Consider the following 3,702-nt stretch of genomic DNA (forward strand, 5'->3'; position numbering starts at 1 on the left):
ACCCCAGGTTACTGAGGCTGGGAACTCCTTGAACAGGGATCTATCTGCACACCAACCAGGAAGCCACACCCTTACAATGTGTTTGAGAATGACCTATTCAGAAGTTCAAGGCTCTCCTGCCTGGTGTATGGCCATCAGGCTCTCCTGCCTAGTGTGTGCCCAGTGATCAACAAGGATGGGTTTGCTAAGCTGTGTTGAATTTTAGAACTTGAGCCATCATCTGTCCAGGAGTGACGTCTAGGTGTGGCATCTTCCAACCCTGCGGGGTGACACAGCAAGGTCCCTGACCCTATTCTTGGCTCCTAGAAGACGTTCTTTTCCTAGTTTTTCCCACTGCAGGGGGAGGAGTTGCCAGCTCACCTCCAAGCTCTGCCTAGGAAAGTGAGAGAGGTTTCCACAGGCAAGGGGGAGGGGAACTTCCGTGCTGTTCCCTCTAGTCCTTGGTCCCCTCAGTTTCCTTAAAGGTATCTAAGGGAACTTCCCTGAAAGGCACCTATGCCCTCTTCATGGGCTGAGGAATGGGTAGAGGGGAAGAGAGTGGTGCCCCACAGGTTTCTCCTGGCCAGACGCTCGGTGCTGCTCCCCTTTCAGTGTGGATAAGTGAGGGTGGGGAAGACCAGGGCATTACCATCTCCAAGAGAAGGGCCAGGGAAACCAGCAGCCAGGATCTGCCGGGAGAGTGCCTTCAAGGGAGGCACCGCCCTCGCTTCAGGGCTCCTCCTTTCCTGTAGGCGGAGGGGGGCTGAGGGGGAAGGAGAGTTGGGAGTTGGGGAAGAAGAGCACGTGGCTGCTTTCTGTTCTACAGTCCCAGGTATGGTGGTGGGCGGAGCATAACCCAAGAGCCAGCCCCTATGCCTCCCCGGTCTCGGACAGTCCAGGTATTTGAGACCCCTCCCCATCACCACTCATTCTCACTCCCAGCTTCGTGACGTCATGTTCCTCGCGTGGCATGATGGGAGAATCCTAATGTTTTCCAACAGATGCTCCAAGAACAGCTTTCAGATTAAAGCAATTGCAAGAGCAAAGATTCTCCTTTTTTCCTTTTTTTCGGGGGGGTGGGGGGTGGGGTGGGGGGAGGGAGCACCCCCAGACATTCCTGGACATCTCCCCCAGCCCCAAGCACGCCATAAACACTGACAAGAAAAAGTTTTTATTTCCTGGTTCAACTTTTTTTTTTCCCCTGGAATATAAGCTGAAGAATGGGAATAAATACGAATAAATAACAAAGCGAGGCAGCGCAAGCCGAGATGCGCCTGGCTGCAGCCTGCAAGGCTTTTGTCTCCCCACCCTGAAACCAGCCTGGCGTCGTCCTCCGTTCTTTTTCTTTCCTGGTCCCTTTTGCTTTTCCTTTTAAAAAAGACGCCCTCTCCAGCCCCCTCGCCGGTGACCTTGGCCGCCTAGGATGCTCTGATTCCGCATCTCCCTCCAACTTGCCCCCGCGTCGCCTTTCCCATGGCCGCATCCGAGGACGGCAGCAGCTGCCTTGTGTCGCGGGGCCGCTCGCAGAGTGACCCCAGCTTCCTCAGCGACTCCTCAGCCACCTCCACGGACGCCGGGGAGAACCCAGGTACTGGGCCCGGCGGGGGCGGCCAGGCGGGGTGGGGGAGACACGAGGCAGGTGGCATGGGGACCACGTCCCCACACGCCACAGCTCACCTCCCCCCCACCTTTAGTTGGGGGGACGGCAGCCCGATTCAGGTGCCACTAGGGCCCGTGTTTTCTGTCCCCAGCACACAGAGCTGCCTGAGAGCCCTTTGTCCGGATAGGAACCGCTTTGCTGGTAGAGCTAGGTGCTCTGCAGTGTGCCCTGTTGGCTGGCTGCTGGTCTTTGCATCTCCAGTAGGGAGTGCCACGGTGTGCAGCTGACTGACCAGGGGAAGGGTCCGCGGGCCACCTCCGCCCAGGGTTGGTGCCTACTCTGCCCTCTGTCCAGGCCCTCCTATGATCCTGTGGTTCCCACCCGAAGGATCAGGGCAGCAGTACACTCCTGCAGCCACCGTGTCCAAGGCTGTCACTGGGCACCAGGACTCCAGCCAGGTCTGGCACACCTGGGCGCACTCGCCTCCCGGGACAGGTGTGCTGGACAGAGCTGCTGTGGGGAAATGAAGGGTGTGAGCCCGCCTGGCAGAGCGGGGGTTTCTTTCCGCTCTGTGGGCTTGTCCACTCCTCCACACTCAAGGCAATGTGGATTGTTTAGGTGATAAACAGGTCACAGAGGCAGGCATCTATGCGGCTTGATTGATGACTTTCCTGGGACCAAGAAAGGCCTAATGAAGCAGGAGGGGGTGGGCTGTGTGCTCTCTGTCACCATGGAGACGCAGGAAGCAAAGTGATCATTAAAACCTTTCTCCACCAGAAGGCAATTTTCACTTCTGGGGAGAAGTCAGAGCTTCTGAAATGGATCTTTCAAAAAAAAAAAAAAAAATCAAAGCTGGTGTGTTGTATCAAGTGGAAGGTTCTGCGTCTTCATGAGGTGCAATCCTTCAGAGTTGCTGTTTGATAACACCTTGCCTCGCCTTCCTTTGTACACTTCTCTTTAAATGCAAGGACCCTTGAATGGGGACTGAAGGGTGTTAAATGATTGTTAAATGATGGCATTAAACCCCAAGGGCTAGCAAAGACTGGCTTTGTGGGGAGAGATTCCACAAGAGCTATATGAACTTCCCAGAAAGCCCCCTGTTCAAAAGTAGCTCTGAGGGACCCCAATGGAAGAGTTGGGGGAGGACTGAAGGAGATGAAGGGGATTGCAACCTCACAGGTAGAACAATAATATCTACTCACCGGACTCCCCCCCTCCTACCCCCAGCTCTCAGGGACTAAACCACCAACCAAAGAGTACACATGGAGGGAACCATGGCTCCAGCTACATGTGTAGCAGAGGATTGCCTTACTGGCATCAATCCTCTGGTGGGAGGGGAGGCCCTTGGTTCTGAGGAGGCCCCAGTATAGGGGGATGCTAGAGTGGTGAGGCAGGAATGGGGGTGGTGGATGGGGGAGCACCTTCATAGAGGCAAAGGGGAGGGGGATGGGTGGGAGGGTTGTGGAGGGGAGACCAGGAAGGAGGTAGCATTTGAAATATAAATAAATGAAATAACCAATATAAATAAATAAATAAATAAATAAATAAATATAAAGTAGCTCTGTGGGTACCAGGACCTGTTGTGGAAATTTTAAGCCATAAACCCACCCAAGTCTTATAAGGTGTCTTTGTTAGGACTTTGACACAGTCACACCAATGTGCCAGGAGAGGGAGTCCCTGACTCTAGGAGGGCAAGTTGATTTCCATAGTTTCCATAGGACAGGCTGCAGCAAGTAGCCCCTTAAGTCACTAATGAAGAAGCCTTCCCTTAGTCACGCGTGACACCCATGGTGGATAGCTGTCCCAGCTCGCAGAGGTACTGTGAAAGCTGAATGGTCCCTTACCAGACAATCACTTAGTCTCTTTGGCAGTAAAAAGAGGCAATAAAACTTGAAATGGAAATTAGGGAGGATTTAGCTCTTTGGCTGTCTGTGAGCTGATGCATCCGTGGGTGGTAGTGGTGGGTTTGGCAGGTAGGCTGCTATCTGTCCATGAGGGAGCAGGGAGGAGGGCTCCAATGCCCAGGATGAAGTCTAGCATGGGAGGATATGTGCTGGAGGCTATGTGATGGGTTAGAATGGTCAAAATGGAGCCAGTTGATCAGCTATGGGGGGGGGGGGGGG

The 3,702-nt window shown here is 54.1% G+C and overlaps 1 protein-coding gene across 1 annotated transcript in view; it reads left to right on the forward strand.

Annotated features, from left to right (window-relative positions):
* Window positions 1-927: 927 nt before the first annotated feature.
* Phactr3 (phosphatase and actin regulator 3) overlaps window positions 928-3,702 on the forward strand; it is a 215,404-nt gene continuing 212,629 nt past the window's right edge. Inside the window, exon 1 of the mRNA XM_031372946.1 lies at window positions 928-1,567. Within this exon, the coding sequence (XP_031228806.1) occupies window positions 1,453-1,567 (115 nt within the window). The 5' untranslated portion in view covers window positions 928-1,452. The remainder of the gene's footprint in view (window positions 1,568-3,702) is intronic.

The sequence above is a fragment of the Mastomys coucha genome, unplaced genomic scaffold, assembly GCF_008632895.1.
Source record: "Mastomys coucha isolate ucsf_1 unplaced genomic scaffold, UCSF_Mcou_1 pScaffold15, whole genome shotgun sequence".
Lineage (NCBI taxonomy): Eukaryota > Metazoa > Chordata > Mammalia > Rodentia > Muridae > Mastomys > Mastomys coucha.